Source organism: Peromyscus eremicus, chromosome 3 (assembly GCF_949786415.1).
Source record: "Peromyscus eremicus chromosome 3, PerEre_H2_v1, whole genome shotgun sequence".
In the NCBI taxonomy this organism is placed as follows: domain Eukaryota; kingdom Metazoa; phylum Chordata; class Mammalia; order Rodentia; family Cricetidae; genus Peromyscus; species Peromyscus eremicus.
This window is the reverse complement of record NC_081418.1, coordinates 44,765,904-44,788,611: the sequence shown is the minus strand read 5'-3', so window position 1 is coordinate 44,788,611 and position 22,708 is coordinate 44,765,904. Positions and strand designations below refer to the sequence as shown.

Below are 22,708 nucleotides of genomic sequence, written 5' to 3'. Positions count from 1 at the left end.
TACAATAACATACTTAAGACTGCTGTTCTGCATTTAAATTACAGCTCTTGTTACTGGCCATTGTTTAGCATGTCCATTTCTGGAAACCCGAGGCTTTCTTCCCTTTCTCATACAAATAGTTAAAAATTTTCACTAACATTTAGGTTGTAAATAACATCTTACAAAAACCACGCTGTTCTTCTATGACATTCTTTGTATTAATTAAGGCTATTCTTCAACCTAATTCTACCTTTCAAGGTATACTCTCATATAAAAGCCAAAAGTCATTTTGGGTAAATGTTAAGTAATGAACGTTGCATTCCTGAATAATGGAGCCCCTAAGAACATCACTTGAATAATTATTCATAGTTATAGACAAGAAAAGCAGGTTTTTAGTATGGGATCTAATACCAAGAAAACAGCCAATAACATGTGAAATGTTGTGTCTGTATGTATACAAGGAAGGCAAGTGTATGTTCAACTCTGCCTACCCTTCTTCTAAGACAGGCATCAGACCAACTACTGTTGTGGAATAATCCTTCTGCACACTGTGAAGATTTGTCACTGTGATTGATTTAATAAAGAAACTGACTGGCCAATAGCTGAACAAGATAAAGTTAGGCAGGAAAGGAGAAGGGTGGAGTCAAGAGAGATGCCAGCCAGCCACTGAGGAAGCAGGACATGTAGAAAATGAGGTAACAAGCCATGAGCCACGTAGTAAAGCATAGCTACGAAATATAGGTTAATTTAAATGTAAGAGTTAGCTAGTAACAAGCCTGAGCTATCGGCCAAGCATTTGAAATGAACATTAAGCCTCTGAGTGATTATTTGAGAGCAGCTGCAGACCAAAAAAACTCAGCCTACAGATTACTTAATATGTTTGAAGAAATCTGCACTGAACTCACCTCATCTCCCCTTCAAACCATAAAGAAACATCAATAAGTATGGCATGTATGATACAAGTCTTCAATCTGTATCAATTACACCCATCAATGTCAATGCCATTTTAACAGTCACCTTAAGACTAGCAGAACTCATGGATTCTGAGGTATCTTGTTTTGGCCAATTTTACAGTGTATTCAACAATAATAGGATCACTCAAGAATTCTGTTTATTATCCACATTACTTGACCTGATTGATCATATATGATATTTCATTTACAATGATTATTTTTTAATCTATAAAAAACTTCCAAATGGATTTGGCCAATGTAAAATTTTCAAACCACTTGAGAAGAAAGTCAAACCCATCTATCATTATGTACTTATCCTGAAGGACATAGATTCTAACAATATAACCTAAATGGATATATGGAATGATGTCAAAATGAGAAGTGATGCATAAATAAGAGCACATCTTTATCTGACTTGTTCCACCTTAAAATATATTCCTACATCATCAGGTACAGTATGACTTTAAATGTTAGTCACATTATGTTGTTTCTATGTTTAAAACCTTACTACTTCTAAAAGGCTAAAAATATGCATATACACATTGCAAAATCATCACATACATGAGCCAAGTGTACCTGAGTACATTCATTAACATTGGAGTTCTTCTAATGACTTGCCAGACTCTATGGCACCAAGTCCCCTTTGCCACCCCTCACACACCAGTGCTGTGGGATGGTCTGTATGTCAAATGTGTTGCTGATTGGTCAATAAATAAATCACTGATTGGCCAGTGGCCAGGCAGGAAGTATAGGCGGGACAAGGAGGAGAATAAAGCTGGGAAGTGGAAGGCTGAGTCAGAGAGACACTGCCAGCCGCCACGATGACAAACAGCATGTGAAGATGCCGGTAAGCCACGGGCCATGTGGCAAGGTATAGATTAATAGAAATGGATTAATTTAAGCTGTAAGAACAGTTAGCAAGAAGCCTGCCACGGCCATACAGTTTATAACCAATATAAGTCTCTGTGTTTACTTGGTTGGGTCTGAGGCTGTGGGACTGGCAGGTGAGAGAGATTTGCCCTGACCGTGGGCCAGGCAAGAAAACTCGAGCTACAAATGGCTCTTTTATTTGTCTCATGTCACTCTCCTGGCTCCTTACTTTGCTCTCATCTCACTAGTCCTTTTGTTGCTTCAGGATCATTGCACCTGATATCCCTCCTTCCTCAAAGTCCCCTTACAGACTCTCCTCATCCTCTGCAGATACTAGCCTCCCCTGACAAATCTTGTCAAAAGAACAAAGTCCCAGTCATTTCCTTGCTTGTTTTTTTTCTTTTCTAAACATCATGTGGTCTGTTTATTCTGATTAGAATGTAAACTAAAACTTAACTCTCTGGACAGAAGTCTTTCACTTCTGTACTCCAGAGCCTAGAAAAACAATCTCTGCACAAGGCAGATACTCAAGATAAAGAGACTAAACAAAAGCTGGAATAATCTATTTGTTGCTATCTATCCTCATGTACGCTCCATGAGGACAGGGACTGGTATCTTCCACTTTTTATATCCACCAGCACCTAAAACAGAACAGAGACCATGGCTGGCACTCAAGATATATTAATGGACTCAATCGTCTTTCTATTCCTTTGCTAGAGAACAGAAAGGAAACTTCACATCAGATCTGAGTATTCTCAGCTTCTGTGTGGCTCTAGAATAATGTAGCTTGATGATGGCTGACTCATCCCATTTTCATCTGAGAAAATATATACCTATACTTGGTATATAAACTGAAGTGCAGGTTAAAAAAAATGACATGGAAAGATAAGTAGGGAAATATTACTGCTCTTTTGGTCATTAAAAAAAAAAACCACCCACTTACAGTACACAATTATCAAAATATAGAATACAAACAAATTTACTTTCATTTTCCAGCATTTCTCCTATCTTATTAATCAAGTGTTTTTTGAAAGCTTTAACCCTGCACTTCTTGTCCAAATACTGCACTAATTCCTAACACTGAATCAGGAGACATTTACTTCTTCTGTTTTCTTTCTGTTGCTCTGACTTTAGTATACTGAAAGTGAGAATGGTAAATAGAATAGAGTGTGGCTTCTAGAACCAATGCAAGAGCCTCAAGATGAGGTCCTTGTTTTCAGCACCAAGACCAGCAGACACATTCTGTTAGCAGCAATGATGCTATTGTCTGGATGTTGAGTGGCAAGAGCAGAGTAATCACTGCTGACACCTCCCCAGAGATTAGGACAAAGTCCTTCCAGTCAGCCAAACTAATCAAAGGTCTCTCGCTCTTTCTGTGATTACCCAAGGAAAGCCAGAAGGTCAGCAGTGTTAGATATTCATTTCCTGGCCTCCCTTGAGCTTACTATACTGGGTCAAAATGGACTAGAGTTTGTTTTACATAAGACCAATTCATCTATAGCTTCGTCCAGTTTCAAGATAAATCCATAGGAGGGAACTACCACATCTAAAGGCTAAAAGTATAGTCTTTCTTTCAAAATTGGCCAGTTCTTTATAAAATACAAAGAGACTGCTTCATAAAAGACTAAGAGCTTACTGGTTCCAGAGCTGGACTCTAAGATTAGAGGCTGAAACTCACATCCATAGTGTTTGAGAAGTATGACTTATGCACTGCTAACAAAATCATAATAAAAGGTCGAAGGACAAGAAAGAATGTAACACCACCACAAGCACAGCTGTTCCTAAGCAGGAACAAGCTAGGGAGTCCTCTACATCTCATAGCCCAGATAGCAAACTCCAAGCCACAGTCTACACAGTGCATAATCTCCCAAAGGTCCTTGAAGGGCAGTTGCCAAAAAGGGGGCCAAGCATGTTGCTCTGCACTCCTCACCCCAACATTACAAAGCAGAGATCTCTAGCCCTCTTGGTATTTGGCATGTTGGGGTTCTGCAATATCTCATACTTATCTTTTTAAAGGTGAAAGGCGCTGCTTGAAAAATTACTGAAGAAAAATTAAAAAATGCCAGTAAAGGCTTTACAGTCAGGGAGCCTTGAGTTCACATTCTAAATCTGTTGAGATAACAAAAGCAATGATGGCTGGCAACAAAAAAAGTCAGTGTTCAACACAGTAGCAATCACTGTTACTTATAAAGAACAGTACAAAAAAGTACTAAAGGAGTGATCTTTCAAATACACAGCCTAGGGGCTCAGGAAATGGCTCAGTGCTCAGTGCGCGTTGCACAAGCATGACAACCTGAGTTCAGATCTCTAGCAGCCACAAAAGAGCTAGGCATGGTAGCACATGCCAGTAACCCTGGTGCTAGATGGAGAAAGACAAGTAAAGCCATGAAGTTTGCTGGGAGGCCAGTCTAGCTGAATCAGGGAGCTTCAGATACAGTGAGATCTAGTCTCAAAAAAAAAAAAAAAGAAGAAGAAGAAGAAGAAGTAGAAAGTAATACAGGAAGATACCCAATGCTGACCTCTGGCCTCCATACACAGACCCACAGATACATACACACACCACATACAATTTAAAATAAAAAATATGTAGCTAAGAACTACAAAAATATGATGTGATGGTATGCAGGTTTTTTGTTTTTTGTTTTTAGTAGATCATCCCTTTGACCAAATATAAAAGCATTTCTTAGAAACTCACTTTGTCCTTTAGGCACTAAAGGTAGAGTACCCAGAAAACAACAGCTTCTCAAAATTGCGGAAACTGTCTTTATGAATCACTGGTCAAGGACCATTAGGCACACAAACCACACCTGTAAGGGAAAGTGACCACTGCCAGACAGGAAGAAAGAAGGCTCACCTGCTTGATTTTATTCCTTGAGTTAGTGATGCGCTCTGTGATGCTCTGGTAAGTGCGAATGGCTGTTGTCAATTCTGTGTAGTGTTGAACGATCAATTCATCCAGGTCACGGTCACACTTCTCATAGGCTTCTTCAAGGCGGCCTTTCTCATTTTCTCTGTCTTCAACATCATCACTGGTAGACAGAGTCCTAGTGAAGACAGAAATTATAAAGCTGTGTCAAACTTCAAAGCAACAATCAGAAGAATAGTATCCAGTCAATACACTAGCACATTCATACTACAAACAAGGAAATGACATGAATTACCAGAAAATACAAAATAACCTTCAAGGTTGATTCCAACACCCACCTAAGTACATGCACAGGTTGCATAGCCACAGAGCCCACCCTTCATCTATTCTCTTGACCTCTGAATTATTTTAATCAGACAGCAGATGGGCATGGATATGGAGGGAAGCAGGGCAGCTCTTGATTTATAAGAATCATGGTAATTCCTAACAGATCCATTCTTCTTACAACTTTGGCTAACAAAACCTACAGAACATCTAGAGAAAGGTCCCTTCTCCAGCCCAGGACACTGACACATAGAGCTGAGATTCTCAGACACTTCTGTCATCTATGGAAGCAAAAGGCATAGCAAATGCTACTGCAGCTGTGTCCATGGGCGACATGAAGGAGCCATCCCTGAAGCTGCCCTCCCTCAAGACTTCTTGTTAGGGGAGATAATAAATATCATTGTTTAAGTCACTCTGGATGGCCTTCTTTCATATGTGGCTGAAATATACTAAGGGATAAAATTTCTCTCACCGAGGAACCACCTTCTAAAAGCTCACGAGAATGGCCTGAAATTGGAACAGAGCGCCCAGCAGCCTGGGGATAAGGTCACGTTAATTCTAAAATCTGTTACAACAGCAATAACCTAAGCTGCACTACAAGACGGTGCCTGCATTCACTATTCTTCAAACAGCACCAACAAGATTGATAGGAATCAACAATAACCAGACAATGAGATAGGTACACTTATTAAAAATCTCTCAATAACTCAGTTTGATACATGGGCCACAGATCTTTGTTTCCTCCATTATCTTTCTTGAATAATTTTTTTTAATTTAGTATTATAATAAAGAAACCTTTTTCTCTTATCTGCTCCCTGTGGTAATTTAGAGTTTCATTAAATTCCCTCAGATTTGTCAGCTTATATAATCAGCCTAGTTTATTTCATTTATCTTTTTTAATTTAGGGAGGGGGATATTTTAGGCTCTCAATGATGGATGCAATCAATTATAAGTCCATCATTAGAACTGCTTTCAGAGATGGTCTGTCAGCAAATCAATCACATACCCACTTCCAGATACTTTCAAGCAAAATACTGTACAACATTCTTCTCCAAACTGTCACTCAGAGCAAGGGGTCTTAATTCATGAGCCACACAATATATAAAACTTCTTTTTCAATTTAGAGGGGAATTCAGGAGGCCTGTCTGTGACTTCAATGTACCTTCCAAAATGAATTCTGTGAATGTGTTAGGGATGCCAAGAGATCAAGTGTTGCATGAAATGAAACACTACTGGGAGCTATGAAGGGCAATACCAGGCCAGACCCTATTTCCTCATCTGTAAACTCGTGTTCCTAAGCCAGTCGATTTCCAAGGTTGTTTTCAGGTAGAGAATACACAAGTACTTAACTACTAAAGTACATCAACTTGGTCTCAAAGGGAGAGCCAAAAAATCACCTTCAATATTTGGTTCCGAGCATCTTAGCATGTGTCTCTGTTGTTTTTATGACATATAACTTTGCTCTTTAAATCTGAAACCTTCCAGGATGTTAATCTAAAGAACAATCAAGAAATGCTTTCAATTTATCAACTGTCCCATTGGTAAGAGTTTCTGGGTATTTTCCTCCATCACCTGTGCAGTGCTACAGTACAGCATGAACCTGCCATTTTCCCAGTACCTCTCACATTCTCCTTCCCCCTCACAGACACACTGCCATTTGTGGAAGGAACATGCCAAACATCTCACACTGTTTACCTTAACTAGTCAGAACTCCCATTAAGGAAGATGTCAGGCCCAGGGAGGACACCTTCTCTGGCATGAGCTGTCACTGCAATGCATTACTGGATCATTAGGAGTTACTCAGGAAAGAGAAAGGGTTACTAAAACGAAGATTAGGAGTAAATTGAGTCCACAGGGGATCTTTTCTCCTATTTTTATTTCCAGAGGAAATATTTATATAAGAACTATCCTGTGCCAAGTTTAACTCACACTGAAAGTTCATCCTCTTCTTTTTGATGTAACCTAAGATGGATGAGTTTGTCTTTAGTCAAACACATAAAACTCTAAAATTACAAATTGTTACAGTATTTTTTTTTAATTAGTGAAGGGAAAGGCAGTAAAGATAATGAAAATAATAAAGACCTCTAAAATTTAGAGAGGCTTACATATGCAAGAAACCAGCTTTATTTGACTTTTTATGGAATATATGTCCACTCCTGTTGGAGTGGGGCCTGTTGTTATCCTCCAGCCCTTTCCACACTAGAAGTAGCTCAGCTTTGAAGAGATTAATTTGCCCACCTCACACAATGAGAATAAGAGATCCTAGAAAGATTGAAAACCCAAGTCAGTCTGTTTATAGATTAGGTTTTAAACAACTGCAGAGTAATTAAAATCTATCTCAGGCCGGGCGGTAGTGACGCACGCCTTTAATCCCAGCACTCGGGAGGCAGAGCCAGGTGGATCTTTGTGAGTTCGAGGCCAGCCTGGTCTACAGAGTGAGATCCAAGAAAGGAGGCGCAAAGCTACACAGAGAAACCCTGTCTCGGAAAAAAAAAAAAAAAATCTCTCTCAGAACTCTAACTACCCAGGCTGAGCTCTTTATTCTAGCACACCTACTACCCAGTGTCATGGAAGTTTGCATGTGCTGCCCTGTTAGTGTCAAAGGTGTGGGGTGAAGCCTACTTCCAAACAAAAAGAGATAATATCACATCATAGGCACAATCATTCTAAACTACATTTTTTGTTCTTCTCAGGTTTTAGTTTGGAGGGGTTTTTGTCTTTGTTTATCAAGTGGAATTTAGGCTAGAATTAAAGCTGAGAACACTTGATCCCAAAGCCCAGTCTCTTTCTACCACACATATGAATTGCTACTTTTCCTGCCTCAATCCCAAGCTGAGGACTTCACCATAACCATGTGTGACAGCTCACCTGTAAGAAAGTACTGGTCAGCTAAAGATGAACATGAACATGAGACCCTACAGTTTTTTCCTTCTTTTATTTTTGTTGGGTTTTTCTTTTTTCTTTTTCTTTCCCCCCCCACCCCCCGTTGTTGTTGTTGGCAGAAGTAGAGGGGTAAGGAGGAGGGAGGGCTTGAAAGAGGGATTCCCTGTACAGCTCTGGCTATCCTGGAACTCTCCACAGAGTGGCCTCGAACTCACAGGGATCTGCCTGTCTCTGCCACCTGGGTGCTAGGATTAAAGGCGTGCATCACCACCACTGGCTGTTTTGGTTTGGTTTTTGGTTTTTCAAGACAGGGTCTTTCTGGCTAACTCACTCTGTAGACCAGGCTGGCCACGAATACAGAGATCTGCTTGCCTCTGCCCACTAAGTGCTGAGATTAAAGGTGTGTGCCACCAACACCCAACAACAACTACTACTACTACTTCTTCTTCTTCTTCTTCTTCTTCTTCTTCTTCTTCTTCTTCTTCTTCTTCTTCTTCTTTTCTTTTCTTCTTCTTCTTCCTCCTCCTCCTCTCCCTCCCTCCTCCGCCCCTCTTCTCCTCCCTCTACACCCCTCCTCCTCCTTCCCCTCCCTTCTTTTTCTTTTTAAGAAATGCTGCTAGACCTGGCAAAAAGGTTTTAAAAAAGAACAACAAAAACAAAAAGACAGAAGGAAAGGACAATGATGTAAAGTTGGCACTCCTAGATACATTCAACTTACACAACCACTCTTTAGATTTTGCCCTTATTTGATGTAAACTGTGATTATGATTTACAAACTGGTGCAGAGTTCACACAGGAACACAAAAAGGTAAACTAGATTGCAGTGAAGCTGGACATAGAATTTTTCACTCAGACAGCTCTGGTATTTTACATGATGAATTGCATCTCTAACCAGGACTAATTAATCCCCAGGAAGGAATGTGTTCTCCTAACAGGCTAACGGGCCACCAAATCCTTCCAGCAGGAACAAGGATGGCAGATTGTGCCAGTAGATTCACAAGGGACCAGCTCCCAAGGAGTCCCACAGACAAGCATTAAAACATGGAATAAAGATCCAGAGACTGAAAATGGGATTCGTTGGTTTCTTTTCTTTCTTTCTTCTTCTTCTTCTTTTTTTTTTTTTTTTGTTTTAAATAGCAGCTTCAGTCTTTCAGTTGACCAGACAAATGTTGTGAAAGGAAAATAAGCATTCACCATCAGCAATTCCTTCCACGGAGTAATCCTGCTCTCACTTTGGACTTTATAGAGTAATGGAGTCCAGACAGAGACAAGAGCATGAAAGTCAATGCCTTTCTTTTAAAAGATCAAAGGAAGCACAGACAGAAGGGAAAGTGCACCTATGAAAATCTGGTTACTCACCAAGACAGCCCATCACTCACCAAAGCTAGAACTTTCAATCAAAGACAGAGGAAAAGAATGGAAGAAGAAAACAACCAAATCCATGCTGCTGCTGGGAATACACCAAATCCTTCTTAGAACACTCAGTAGACATGTCACAAAGAGGCATTCAGAGTTTGCAGAAGGAGCTTGGTGGGACAGCACTTGCCCAGTATGTACAGGGTCCTGGGTCCAGTCCACAACATGCACAAAAGTTCACTTTTCTTTCCCCATACCACTTATCTGTGCAAAAAAGTTGAACATTCTAGCTGGGTATAGTGGCGCTCTCCTTTAATTCCAAAACTTAGAAGGCAGAGGCAGGTGGATATTTGAGTTAGGTATGGTAATCTTAACACTTAGTGAGGCAGATGCTGGAGGATCAGGAGTTGAAGCCAACCTCAGCTACAAAGTGAATTTGTGGCCAACCTGGATTATATAAGACCTTCTCAAAAACAAAGCAAGAAAACAAAACCATAAAAAGTATCCTCATAAAATCAAACAAATAGTTGTTCTCAAAAGTTAAAACTGAAGACTCAAATAGGGCTTTACAGTGGGGCAAGCCAGCATTATCTTCTAATCCCAGACACTTAGAAGCTAAGGCAGGAGCATCATGACTTTGAGGTCAGCCTGAGCTACACAGTGAGGCCCTGGTTTAGAAACAGAAATCCTTAGTAAACAAAAACAAGTAGAACTCGGCAACCTCAATGAGGTCCTCAACCTCTCTTGGGTGTTTTTCCTTGTAAAACAGGAAGAGAATAAGAACACCTGTCTCTCCGGGACATTTCAAGGACTGAAGAAGTGTGGGAAGGTGCCATGCAAAATATAAAGCAGAATGGAAATGTGGACTCACAGCATTAGAACCAAAATAAATAATCTATGAATCCCAACTCTGCTAGCCCAAATCCCCTCAAGCCTCCCCACCCCAAAGTCCCTATGGATCTATTACAAACACAGATCAGACCTTTTCTCTAGATTCTCACAGTGCCTGGCACGTTAAATGTTTAGTAAAAGCTACATAATGAGCAGCAGCAAGATGCAGCGTGTGGAAGGTCATGCAGGACAGCTCTCTGCCCAGGACGAATGCAGTGGAATGGTCTCACTGGAGGTCATGCCCAATTCACTGATTCATTCAACAGCATTTACTAGGCACCGTTACTTCCAGGCAGTTCTATGCGGCTAGACACACAGCAGTAACTAACTTAGTCCTCCCTCAAGAAGCTAACATTTCAGTGTGGAGGTGCAGACCATAAAGTAGGTAAGTGGGGAAGTGCAGGAAGCAGGAGCTGTGGTACAACAGAGACAAAAATGGCCTCCTCCAGCAAGGGCACAAAAAAGAAGCATGTAAATAAGGCCTTTATGAAGACATTCTCTGTGGGGAAGCTGTTCTAGGGAGGACAGAGGATGCATGGGCCATGAAGGAGAAGGAATTCAAACTGTTAAGGGAAGGAATCGGCAAGGAGATCACCGTGGCTACTTAACTGCTAGTGTAGCAGTGACCGAGGAAGTTAGGAGCCAGACCAGACACAGATCTGTGGCCTTTACTCTGGGTGGTCACTGAAGTGGTAACTAATCAGCCAGTGTTTAGTGGTGACAACCAGTAACCACATTTACACTGGTTTCATTTTAATTATATCTCATCTCTTTCAAAAAAACAAATATCAGAGATGTTTTCTCTAAGAATACAGTAAAATACACAGAACATCATTATATAAATGTAAAATATAAGCAGGTCACATGGCCAGAGTTCATAGTAAATGAGTTCTTAATCTACATTTGAACTTCCAAGCAGCCAAGGCAAAAAGTTCTAATTCTCATTTTCTAAAAGATAGACTCATTTAGGCAAGCCAAATTTTCATTTAAAACAACATGGGAAACACTTTACAATATAGTGAAAGATGTCCTCAACAATCTTCTGAAAACAAGACAACAAATTTTACATCAACATCTCTTCAGGAGCATAATTTAAAAAACTAAGGCCTCCATATTTCGGGAAACAAAATAATAGAATCCAAATACATAGTTTTCCAATGATTTATTTTTTCATTCTCATCTAAAAACAGAATTTAGAGAAGTTATAGAACTAGGTGAGTTAGAGTATCTTAGCAAATCTTTCAACAGCTGAAGCCGTCACCTAGCAGTTCTCTGGAGAGTGTAGAGCACACATGTTGGTATCAGTATTGATGCAAGACTGGTAACTATCACAAGACAGCATAACAGTCAGTGCTGAATACAATCTCCTGCCTGAGGTTACCTATTTGCAGATGACAGATGACTGCTCTAGAAGCTTAGAGTATTTTAACAAGGTGATAAAGGGACAGCTTAGTTATAAACTGAACTGTGCATCCCACCAAAAGGCTTTTTTCTTTTCATGATGACATTTCAATTCTCTACTTGGACTAAGTTTAGAGATGGCAAACAGAGGAGGTGATGAAGTTTAGCAAGATCAGGAGAACCTCAGCTAGGAGGGCTGTTCTCGTGAGACACTTGTTACAAGAAATAAAGTTACACACCTAAATGTGGGTGACTCCTTCAGAATGAGTTAGAACTCAGCCATGTTTTCTGATAATGGGCTTAGCTGTCTATTAAGGGCATTCCTTGTTAGCCTACACTGGCCTCTCTTCTAGAAATAATAAAAACTAAGAAAACAATTATTGGGGCTGAAGAGATGGCTCAGAGGTTAAGAGCACTGGCTGCTCTTCCAGAGGTACTGAGTTCAGTTCCCAGTACCCACATGGTGGCTCTCACAACCATCTATAATGGGATCTGATGCCCTCTTTTGGTGGGCAGGCAAACATGCAGACAGAACACTGTATACATAATAAATAAATCATATATATACATTATATATATATATATATATATATATATATAGAGAGAGAGAGAGAGAGAGAGAGAGAACACTTAATGGAAATTCCTATAAGCAACTAAGAAAAACTAATTACAAGTACAGTTTCACATATCCAAAAATCACTAATCAGCAAATGACAAAGCACCATCTATACTAGGAATCAAATGTCCTCAGTTACCCCCTTTCTGAGAAGTACTCCATGTGGACCTAGGACATCAGCTGGATACTGCAAGGTCCCTGTGCTTCTTCTTATCATCAAGAACCTCAAACCCACCACCAGGAATCCCTTCGCTCAAACACCAGAGCACAAGACAAGAACTGAACCTGAGGGTGGACTAGTTTCCAAGCCTTACTCCAGAAAGTGAAAACCGAGTGCTGCATAACCAGTCTTTTCAGAAGAAAATACACCCTTTTGTTAGTGATCCCACAGATGTCTAGAGCAGATATGACCCTTCCAATGTCAATCGTGCTTTCTCCCCACCCTGCTCCGTTACATTATCAGTTCTACCCAGCACTTACTTCAAAGTACTAGAGCCACATTTTCTTTCCAAATAAAAAGAAAATCCAACCCATCTCATACATGGCAGACAGCAAAATATACCTACAGCCAGCAGGGGAACTACAGACAACAGCTCTAGGCATGAGTAGAGAGAAACTCAAAGCCCATGAGGAAGAAAAGAGACTGAAGGATACACACACTACACAGCTCAGAGTTCCAAGCTGATTATGCAAAGCAAGACACACTGCTATACTTCATAGATGCTGAATCATCTGTAACTGCTTCCAGGGAGTTATCAAAATAAGAGGCCCTCATGAGTCTGAGATTGAATAAAGGATCACACATTAAAGAAATGCTAGAGATGTGTATCACTACATAATCACACAAGATACACTTTAATCAAAGCATAAGTAAATCAACACCTCACTTTCAAATCGGATTTTATTCTATTCAATTATACATTGTAATGCCTTGATTCTTAATTATCGCTTATTAGAGCCTATGAAATATAGGATAATCCCATCCTGATAGCAATCCACAATGACAAGTCCCTCTGAAAAAGTTTTCTCATGCATATGAACATCCCTTAACAGTAGAGAGAGACGTGTAGCCTCAAGTAACAGTAAACAATGTCTGCTTTAAAGTCACTTGAAAACTCACTGGTGTCTGGCTTCAGACAGCACTTAGAGCCAATTATTACACCCAACACATGTGCGTATAGTGCTTCAGTAGTGCAGTTAACTCAGTTATGCAGAATAGTACTGGAAACCAAAAGGTATAAATTGCTTAGGCAACAAAGGCAGCTATTATCTAAAATTAAGCAAAATCACCTGATTCAGGCATAAAACTGAGCTTAAGCCTGACAAAGTCAACTTAAAACTCTATCTCTTTCCTACTTCCTTATAAAGTCCAGCACCCCTCAGAAAGCAATGTCCACAGAGATAGATCCTCACTTCCTGGTGAGTTCCTCAAAATGATGTTTTACAAGATTCTGACAGGTATTAAGTGGTCAAATACATATTGGAAATTGGGGGTAGGCTTCTTAAATGAAAGCACCCATGAAGCTTGAGAATACAGGTGTCATAGAGAAATGACAAGATCTAAAGTAGTGGTTCTCAACCTCCCTAATGCTGCAACCCTTTAATACAGTTCCTCATGTTGTGGTGACCCCAAACCAAAAAAATTACTTTTGTTGCTACTTTATAACTGTAATTTTGCTACTGCTATGAATCATAATGTATATAAATATCTGATATGCAGGATATTTGGTATATGACCCCTGTGAAAAGGTCAATCAACCCCCCAAAGGGGTCAAGAACCCAGGTTGAGAACCACTGATCTAAAGACTACTATGTCATACTGCATTTCTGTGATTTACTGATCTGCTAAATAGACACTCTGCCTCCAGCCCCCACATAAACATTTTTAATGGAAGTTTTTGACCACATACAAAAGTTAAAAGACTTGTCAAAAAATTCCACCTTCAAGAGATAGTGCCACATTCCAATCTGGCCTCACCTATCCCCGAACTGGCTCTAACCCTGTTCCCCAACTACATTAGCAAAGTCCCAGGCATGATTCATATATATATATATATAATTATACAAATAATCATCTTAACAGCAATGCCTTTTTAAACTTTGAAGATGTATTTCAAGTGTGTGTGTTTAAGCGTATACCTTCACATAAGTGAATGCAGAGCCTATGGAGGCCAGAGGCATCTGATACCTGTGGTGCTAAAGTTACAGGCAGTTCTGAGCTGCCCAATATGGTAGCCAGGAACCTAACTGAGGTCCTCTGCAAGACCGAATGTACTCGTAACTGCTGAGTCATCTCTCCACCCTGAGTAATACTTTTTTAAAAAGTATATTCACTGAAAAGAAGAAGAAAAGCATAGCTCTATCATTATCTCAACTTTAAAGAAAGGTAACAATTTGAATTTGTTTCTTATATCTTATTTCCCCAATAAAGTATGTTTAAGGGCTACCCAAACTTTATCATCTTCCAGATCATCTGTTTAGTTATAAAAATGCAGATTCATGTCAGATGGGTCAGACAGTACCTGAGAAGATGCTTCCTAGCAAGCTTTCAAGGGTGATTTTGGATATAAAATGATGGGAATGACAATTCCTGGAAAGAAATTGGGTCTAAAAAGACTGACTGATTGAAAGCGCGATGATACAGAAAGACTGGAATGTTGTATCTCCAGAGGCTAAATACCTTGTCTTGGGCTAGCTTTAGCCCCTGGAACAGGCATTGCCCACCTCTGTGTAAGAACTAACATCCTGTAACTAACAGATAAAAACTTTTGGAAATCTACTGACTTAGCAGACCAATAGCATCCACCAACCAAAAGCTAAGAACTTCATCAAATAGCATCTTGGGCCTATAGAAAAGCCTCCTGATGGGCAGTGGTAGCATTCTCATTTAATCCCAGCACTCAGAAGGCAGAGGCAGGTGGATTTCTGAGTTTGAGGCCAGCCTAGTCTACAAAGTGAGTTCCAGGACAGCCAAGACTGTTGCACAAAGAAACCCTGTCTTGAAAAACTGGAAGAAAAAAAAAGCCTCCCCCATCTTGCTCTAACTGCCTCTCTGATATACCCACCATGTATTTTAAACTTCCCTTGATTTATGACCTTCTTTGTTCCCTAAAACTATAAAACTGTTCCCACTTTGGAACATGGAATCTGGGATAACCTAAATCTGTGTTCCCAGACCATGGTGCTTTAAAATGACTGCAGAATAAACTATTTCCTATTCTCTTTAAGGTGAGAGCTGTGTTTTTTGTGTCAACAGCAGTAAGTTTTAAATGAAAAACAAACAAGATCTTTTGAATTATGTCCTATTTACTTTTTGAAAGGGCTTATAGTAACAAGCAATTCAGAAAAATTCTCATAAAAATTTTAAAATGCATAATTGCTTATATCAACACTAGCAAAGGTAACACAAAAGTATTCTTTTATTACTCTGTATTACATTGTAAGTTCTGATTGTTTTTAAGGCTGAATCCCTAGCACATAAAAAAAATGAGCTACTATTATAAGGATCAAGGTCTAATTCATTTCATAGTCTGAAAGCAGTTAACAAAATGTAAACAGCAGCAGACTCAGACTGTTTGCAACAGAAAGCAGAACTTACCACTGCAAACGACCACCAAAACCCCACCAACTAGTAATAAAAGCCTCTAAAGCCTGCCCAAAGAAAACCACATTAAACACCACACCAACAACTTACAACACTATGACTGCAGGTGGCAAAACACAGAGATACATCTGTAAAATGACTGGCTGTAAGTATGCACAATCATTTCAAGGCATGTCTCAGAATAAAGGGTTTTCAATGAGATACGTAATAGGGGCTGGGAATTTAGCTCAGTGGTAGAGACCTGCCTAGCAAGCACAAAGTTCTGGGTTTCGTCCTCAGCTCTGAATCTGTTTCTTTCTTTGTTGTGCATGAACTGGACCCATGCACAAGGTCCTGGGTTTGGTCTCCAGCTGTGAATTAATTAATTTATTGTGCAATGGATTGGACTCATAGCCTGAGGTATGCCAGGCAAGTACTCTCAAATTTAGGAAAAAAAATCAAGTTTCTAACCAAAAACACTCCAGACACTAGAAATGAAGAATTAAGCATCTGAGTGCCTCTGTTCCAACCTGTACAAAGCACTTTCATGTTTTGTCTCATTTCATGTTCCCCCAAACCACACCAGACCTTCTAATCATCCTGTTTCATAGGGGAACTTAAGACTGGGGGCAGTATGGGGACTGAGTGATTCCAAGATACAAAAGTAGTTAAGTTTTTGTGATCAACCCTAAACCACGCACTGACCCTCTCACCAAAGGCTTGTGTCCAGACATATCTATAAAGGTATGGGTTGAAAAAATGATGGTATCACACAATAATAAAACCACAATGCTCAAAGCTTTTAAGAAATTCCAACGTTAACAATGACTCCTGAGGCTTTAGAAACCAAGACTTGTGTCTCAGCTAGGGTTTCTATTGCCGCAACACCATGACCAAAAAGCAAATTGAGGAGGAAAAGGTTTATTGGTCTTACACTTCTAGATTGTAGTCTATCACTGAAGGAAGTCAGGACAGGAACTCAAATGGACAGAAACCTAGAGGCAGGAGTTAATTCAGAGGCCATGGAGAAGTACTGCTTAATGGCTTGCTCATTGTGGCTTGCTCAGCTGCTTTCTTTTGGAACAGAGAATCAGCAGCCCAGGGATGGCACCAACAACAGGCTGGGCCCTCCCCCATCAATCGCTAATTTAAAAAATGTTCTACAGGCTTGCCTGCAGCCTGATTTTATGGAGGCATTTCCTCAATCGAGGTTCCCTCCTCCCTCAGATGACTACAGTTTGTGTCAAGTTGACAAAAATCTAGCCAGCACAACTCGGTCCCCCAAGATATTAATTCTGCATGTGCAGCCAGAAAATGGAGTTTTCTTCTCATTTCCATAAATACCATTATTAGCTGTCCCAGAACCTCCTGAAAGTTTAGTGTTTGTTCTGTTTCCAAACAGAGTCTCATGTATCCCTTATCCCAAGTGCTACAATTACAGGTATGGACCACCACACCCAGTTTATGCCAGGGCTCAAACCTAGGTAGGGCTTTGTGCTATGCAAGTACTCTACCCACTGAGCTCCATCTCCAGTCCCGACACTGTTGGTTCTGATAGTAACTTGCAAACAGCACTGCATCTCTGAAGGGACAAGGCTGAGGGAAACAAAGAGTAAGAAACCTACAGGCTATTTTGCAATGGGCTCAGATAGAGAGACGGTGCTAGGAACAGTATCTATGCCTAACACAGCTCCTGGGACCCAGCTCAAAACAGTGGCCAAGCTCTTCCTGCCACAAACTGTCACAAACCTCAAAGGTCTCTGTTCAAAGCCCAGATCAAAGCCTGGACCCCTCAACAAACTTTACTTTGAATTAACTATGGGCTGACCAAAATATCCTCTACAGAGGAAAGAAGGAATTTAACAGGAGCCTACAATAAAGGATTCTCTATGTTTTTGAAATTCCAACTTCTGTGAAGACATAAAAGTTGATGAAAATGTGAGCCTCCAACTGCCTTCAAACCCCCTTGACATCTATAACCAGCCTGTCTACAAAAGCTCTGCTCCAATGTTTCAATAAGGCCTCCTTAAGTCACGACCGGAGTCTGTCTCCCCAATTAAACTGGCTATTTGCAGGCTGATGTACAAAAAAAAAAAGTCATATTCAATGTTTAATTGGAAAGCAAATCACCTACAGTAAGTGGTAGACATATTCCCCAATTAAAAATCTGACAAGAACTCACAAAAATAAAATAGCATCTCTGAAATGTCATCTTGCTTATTTCACAACTCCAACTTCACACCAAACAAAAGGTTGAAGTGGGGTAATCAATAGGAAAGAAGGAAGATATGGGGTGTGTGTGTGTGTATGTGTGTGTAAAACTGTCCAAACTGGACTATGTCCACCCAATTAGCTCTGCTGTAAAGGGCCAGTGGTGATTAAACCCAAAATCACAGTTAGTGGCAGTCTCCAAAAGACCAAATCGCAAATACCATCTTCCTCACAGACCTAAGGACTTTTAAATAGACACAAGAGTGGACCATTACACAACTGACTGGCCTAAAACGTGTTTATTCAGGGTTTTTAAGTGATTAAAGATTTTAATTTAAGTACCTTCTAAGTCCCTTTCCATTAAATATAAGATTGCAATTGCACAGCCAGGCAGTGGTTATTAATACCTTTAATCCCAGCATACAGGAAGCAGAGGCAGGTGGATCTCTTTAAATTCAAGGCCAGCCTGGTTTACAAGGCAAGTTCCAGGACAGTCAGGACTATTACACAGAGAAATCCTGTCTCAAAAAAAACCGAGAGAGAGAGAGAGAGAGAGAGAGAGAGAGAGAGAGAGAGAGAGAGGCTGAAATTGCACTGTATGTTTTTATTTTAAATTCTCAGTGATGGACTCTGATACCAGCAAAACCCTGAGCCATCATCTAATTAGTTACTACAATGATAGAAAGTGGCAGTGAGAACCAGCTGTCATGGGGAAGGCCTGTACTCCCAGCATCAGGAGGTAGAGTCAGAAGAATCAGAAGTTCAAGATGGCAATGAAGCCGGGCCATTTCCTGTGTGTACACTAGCTCACTCCTTATATTAGACCTTATCTGGAGTTTAAGCCAGTACCAAAATGTGTCTACAACAAGAAATGTTCTTATCCTCTATTAAGAATAACATTTTAGCCAGGTATGGTGGCTCACATCTTTAATCCCAGCACTTGGGAAGCAGAGGCAAATAGATCTCTGTGTTCAAGGTCAGCCTGGTCTACATAGCAAGTCCAGGCCAGCCAGGCTCTATAGTGACACCTTATCTCTAAATAAATAAATAAATAAATAAATAAATAAATAAAATCATTTTAAAAGCAATATAAAATGTTACAACATATAACCTGGTGTGTAGAAATGGTGTTTACACATTAGGGAAAGAGAACTGAAGGAAATTTTTAAACATTCCAAAACAAGAAAAACACTGTTCAATGATATAACAAAGATGAACTAATCAAACTGTTTAAATGACAGGCTAATTTATTTTGGGGACAAGATGATGGGTCTAGGGCACCATGAAAAAGTATGTACCAAGTACCCTTACAGGAATACTCAGACTTTTTAAAACACCATCCTAAAATGGGATTTCCTTTGTGAAGCTTGTACTTCATGTTCCTTTGTGAAGCATGTACTAGTATGTACCAAATACCCTTACAGGAATACTCAGACTTTTTAAAACACCATCCTAAAATGGGATTTCCTTTGTGAAGCTTGTTGCCAAAGCAACCAGGAAAGGTCTAGTCTTTCGAGAGAATCTGAAAAACATTAAGGACGGAAGGAGGTCACTGAAGTCCATGGGAAGATCTAAGAACAATGAATACAATGTACAAGAAGAGCAGCAGGACAAACTGCACAGATTTGATGAGCCGAAACCAGAATGACACACAGTTCCTGATAAGAAATGCACGGTCCTATTCTAGTCTTCCAATCAGGGCCCTTCTCTCACCCCAAATCCCAACACCAAACCCATACTACCATTCTCTTCTAATGCACTGTTTATGAGTTAAGTACAAAAGAAAATCAGGAAGGAAACCAACAACAGAAATTAGCAACATCATCCCTCATTCCAAAGCAAATGTTTCTGTCTCCAAAGGAATGTTGAAACACAAACAGCAACACTCCAGCACCAAAAACATCTAGTCTTGTGTTCATATGTAAGCACAGACCCCAATCTTTACTAAACTTGCCTAGAATGATAGGTCTGGACGTACCTTAATAGCAAGATTGTAAAAAGCACAACAAAGGAAACATGTCACTCAAGTGTTCTGACATGATCTGGATTAAGAATCAAAATTAAAGCAGTACTTCACAACAGAAGTCAAAGTAAAGGATGCCCTGGGCCAAAATCATAGTGAAAAAGTAAAGGTGATACATACTGATTGGATTAAGAGATGGATAACCAGCGCGTGGGGGGGGGGGGGTGCACACCTTTAATCCCAGCACTCGGGAGGCAGAGGCAGGCAGATCTCTGTGTGTTTGAGGACAGCCTGGTCTACAGAATGAGTTCCAGGACAGCCAGAGCTGTTACACAGAGAAACCCTGACTCAGAAAAAGAAAGAGAAAGCTGGATAACCAAATAAGAGCAGGTATTGTGATGTACACCTGTGATACCAGCACTCGGCAGACGGAAGCAAGAGTCCAAGGTTACAACTATTTACATAATGAATTTGAAGCCAGACTGGGATATATGAGGCCATAACTCAATACAAAACAACGTCATACACTATCCCGCAGTGGGTGATGCCCCCAGAAAATGACAAAGGATTGACCCTTCAAGGCAAATGTATGTCTCCACATCAGAATCAGTCAAAAAGCTTTAAGGCCTTTCTCAGTTTTTAAATATCACATACCGAGGGTAAATCTGTCACTTAAGAAACCTGACACACGCCGGGCGGTGGTGGCGCACGCCTTTAACCCCAGCACTCAGGAGGCAGAGGCAGGCGGATCTCTGTGAGTTCGAGGCCAGTCTGGTCTACAAAGTGAGTTCCAGGAAAGGCGCAAAGCTACACAGAGAAACCTTGTCTAGAAAAACAAAAAAACAAAAAAACAAAAAAAAAAAAAAAGAAAGAAAAAGAAAAAAAAAGAAATCTGACACACAAAGCCTACATACAGGATCAGAATCACAAAGAGGATGGGCATAAGTTGCTACTTTCCCTAACCCACTCCACTTCCATTGGAAATGACTACTCCTTCCATAAAGTCTCCATCTCTGTAACACTCCATCTTTCTCCAAGTCCCTTTCAAACTCTTTATACATCTTTATCTCAAAAGTAGAATACACGCTCAAGAGTGATATTATATCTGACTTGTCTTTGAAAACCTCACAGCATTCATTCACTCATTCAACAAATATTTCCTAAGTACTAAATAAATGCCAGGCACCATACTCCAGTAAATATCTATTGTTTATGAGTGTTGACTACCAGGCAGGGAAAAAAAAACAAGTTCAGAAAAAGATTCCAAGCACTCATACTAGAATTTCAGAGAAAATTAAGATAGGGGACTACAAATGCTTTGATTGGGGTTTTAATATCATGGGATAAATCTGTGCTGTATAGTCTTACAGTTACACAAGCCTATTTTCTCTTCAAGACCTACAAAGTACATTATTTTCACAGAAAGTTCTATCCTCTCATTTGTAAAATAAAATTGATAATAATTTAACAGGCCATTGTCTTAAACTACTGTCTCTGACATAAAACCCATAGATAGGTCTTTCTCAGTCCAGTAAGTGGTAAACTTTCTGAAGCTTGATTTATCCATTCTTTCAAGGGCTTACAACCTACCAAATTCTGGTAGGTCCTGAGTTTAAAAAAAAATCATCAGGACTATTACATGAGCCCTCTTAAGAATTCAAATCAAAGTGAAGGAGAAGTGGGAGAAGCAAGGGGCATTTGGTTCATGAAAATATGTGGGGTAAAATTCAAATGACAACAACGTGTAAGTGTGTCAGAGTGCATTTTATTCAGGCTGGTCTAAATTTGTTTAACGTTTTAAACTTTTTTTTTTTTTTTTAAATAGTCCACCACTGCCACTCTGACCCTATTACTTCAGGAAGAGAGTAGTACCACCGAGGGCGACGTGAAATTCTGTTCTGGTGTGGTTCTGAGGGAATAAGAAAGCGACAAAATAAGAAACACGTGTGTCCCTTGGATGTCCAGTCCTAAGCAGCTCACCGCAGAACCTGGGCTCAGCGGTGGCATGGCTGGGGCTAGTCACAGGTGGTGGGAAGTGCCCAGAACGGGACACTCGTGAAGTCCGGACAGGAGACGCGGGCCTGACCCCGGGAGCCCGGGCCCCGGCTGGCCTGGCTGAGAGCGAGCGAGCTGCACCGGGGTCAGCCAACCAGTACCTGTTTTAGGAGTGAATGAGCACACCTGCGCCGGGCTGCTTCCCGAACCCAAGCGAGCCAGCTTGTAGGGCCGGGGACCCAAGTCAAGAGCCTGCCCTGAGGGGAAGGCTGAGGGGCGGGCTCCTCTCCGTAAGCCGGGCCCCAGAGAAACGGGGAGTCCTGGGGGCCGCCCCGCCGGACCACAGGCCCTGGGGAGGGGCTGGGGAGGCCAGGAGGAAGGGAAGGGCCGGCGGGCGGGACCCGACCGACGCCTCTCCCTTCCTCAGCGGAGGGCGAGCCGCTGCCCTGTCCTCACCCTGCCTCCTGCCTCCCTCACCTGATCACCGAGATGAGCAGCCCCGAGGGGTCTTTGCTTTTGCTGACTGTGCTCCTGTATTTCCCACCAGCTGCTTCCGCCGCCATCTTGGTACGGGAGCGAGAGCCAGGTGCTTGACAGGACCGGGAAAGAGTAAACTCCACGGCGGAACATCCACCAATGGCAGAAGAGAACCGCGGAGGCGCGGAAGTGAAGAGACCAATCACTAGAGTGAGAAGGCGGGACTGATGCTCAGCTGGAGGCCGAGGCGCCTGTCCGCTCTAAGCACTCTGGGAAACGTAGTTCTGCGAGTTCTGGGCATGCCTGGACAATAAACGAGTGGCCACTTCAAGTCTCCTAC

The 22,708-nt window shown here is 41.0% G+C and overlaps 1 protein-coding gene across 1 annotated transcript in view; it reads right to left on the bottom strand.

Annotated features, from left to right (window-relative positions):
• Positions 1–22,502, bottom strand: part of Exoc4 (exocyst complex component 4) — a 755,612-nt gene extending 733,110 nt beyond the window's left edge. The window contains exons 1-2 of the mRNA XM_059257532.1: positions 22,369–22,502; positions 4,657–4,846 (exon numbers count right to left, since the gene is read on the bottom strand). Coding sequence (XP_059113515.1) covers positions 4,657–4,846; positions 22,369–22,454 — 276 coding nt within the window. The 5' untranslated portion in view covers positions 22,455–22,502. The remainder of the gene's footprint in view (positions 1–4,656; positions 4,847–22,368) is intronic.
• Positions 22,503–22,708: the final 206 nt, after the last annotated feature.